This window comes from Grammomys surdaster, unplaced genomic scaffold (genome assembly GCF_004785775.1).
Source record: "Grammomys surdaster isolate TR1022 unplaced genomic scaffold, NIH_TR_1.0 120256, whole genome shotgun sequence".
NCBI classification, from domain to species: domain Eukaryota; kingdom Metazoa; phylum Chordata; class Mammalia; order Rodentia; family Muridae; genus Grammomys; species Grammomys surdaster.
In genome coordinates, this window is record NW_021616197.1 from 6659 (window position 1) to 8575 (window position 1917).

Here is a 1917-nt window from a genome sequence, read left to right on the forward strand (position 1 = left end):
TCACACTGTGTCTAGGATGCTCTGTGGACACAAGGCAGCTCGGCAGATGAGCCTGTTAAAGACACTCAACCCAGCACCAGCCATCAGAGAGGGCACCCGCCACAAATGCAAAGAGCAAAGAGTGCTACCTATCACACTGCTGTGGAATGCAGATGCCCTGCCCCTCAGGAAGAGTGCATCTTGAATACAAACATTCATCCACCACCACCTGACCCAAGAAAGCTACACAGAGTCTTTAGAGAAAAGAAAACCCATTGTCACATGAAACACCAAACACAAACATTGGTCACAGCGGCTCTATTCATGTCTGTAGTAAACAGGGGACAATCAAAATATCTATCAGTCACTGGATGGACACACTGTGGTATGTCAATACAGTGGAATATTATAGAGCCATAAAAAAGAGATAAACTGTGTGCCATAGTTGTTTGAATCTTGATATCATAACAAAAATGGATTAAACGAGGGCGGGGGTGGGGGGAGGGAAGAGGAGTGGGTCTGGTGGGTGGTGGCTCCAAGTGGGCAGGCTAACTTGCCCCTGCAGGCTTAGGAGGGTCACTTGGTTCCTACTGTCACTGGCTTTAGCTCTTTTTTTCCCAGACGGGACTTCTCAGAGCCTCTTGCTAAAAGCCGAGACCACTTCCCTCCCCTGTCCTGGTGTTATCCACACTCAGTCATCCCACAGCCTCAGCTCAGGTTACCATCCATCCTACTAGGCTCAGGTTGGCTGCTGGGCAGTCTGAATGCCCCCAAGGAGTCCGTGTACATATGAGGCACAGGTTCCCAGCCTATGCGAGCGCGCGGCACACTGTTAAGTTTCAGGTGCAGAGGGGCACAGTCCCCACAACGGAGGGACTTTCTCCACGGTGTCTCTTCTCTGTTCTGGGAAGGCTGTGTTCTGGAAGAATCTATCTCCTTCTGGTTTCCCTTACTGTCTCATTCTCCGCAGACCTGTGCCACCTGACACTCAGGCTGGTCTCCGCAGTGTTCAGAGACATTTTCCCTGCCAGTGCGTCTACAGCTAGCAGGCTTCACAACTTTATCCGCCCACCCAGGCTGGAACTCCTGCCTGCCCACTGCCCAGAGGAGCAGCCTGAACAGCAAGGCACCCGGTATAGTCACAAAGCCAGACTCAGCATGGGCCAGGCTCCCCTGAGAGGACCATGCCCGCATCACCCTAAAGTGCTAAGTCAGCACTTGGAACTCAGGAGTGACTCCTGTGTAAATAAACAGATTAACAAAGGCTTTCAGGACGCGGCTCAAAATACTCACCAGGAAGGAAGGTTCTAGAGGCTTCCGGCTAAAAGCATAGCCTGTCTGGTATAAAAGCCGACAGCCTACCATGTAAAACACACACAGTCCCACACGCAGTTACACATACACACACACACACTCACAAGCTCTTACCTAACAGCCAACCCCACCATGGCCGCCTCCACCATGTCTGTCTGCTCTGATGCTTGCACCAACGCCTCCTGGCAGGTGGATGACTGCCCAGAGAGCTGCTGTGAGCCCTGCTGCTGTGCCCCCAGCTGCTGCCAGCCCAGCTGCTGTGTTCCTTGCTGTGTCCCCAGCTGCTGCCAGTCCAGCTGCTGTGCCCCCAGCTGCTGTGCCCCAACCCCTTGCCTCCTCTGCACCCCAGTGAGCTGTGTGTCCAGCCCCTGCTGCCAATCTTCCTGCTGCACACCCTCATGCTGCCAGCAGGCTAGCTGCCAGCCAGCTTGCTGCACATGCTCCCCCTGCCAGCAGCCCTGCTGTGTGACCCTTTGCTGCAAGCCTGTGTGCTACACACCCATCTGCTCTGGCTCCTGCTGCCAGCAGCCTAGCTGCCAGTCCTCCTGCTGCCAGCCCTCCTGCTGTGTGCCTGTGGGCTGCAAGCCTGTGTGCTGCACACCCATCTGCTCTGGCTCCTCCTCC

General features: G+C 54.8%; 1 protein-coding gene across 1 annotated transcript; it reads left to right on the forward strand.

Moving 5' to 3' along the window:
* Nucleotides 1–1425: 1425 nt before the first annotated feature.
* LOC114635949 (keratin-associated protein 10-4-like) lies at nucleotides 1426–1911 on the forward strand (the record flags this gene model as incomplete). Its single annotated transcript, XM_028784297.1, has 1 exon — nucleotides 1426–1911. A coding segment is annotated over exon 1 (486 nt), but the record flags the coding sequence as incomplete, so codon positions are not given.
* Between the last annotated feature and the right edge of the window lie 6 nt (nucleotides 1912–1917).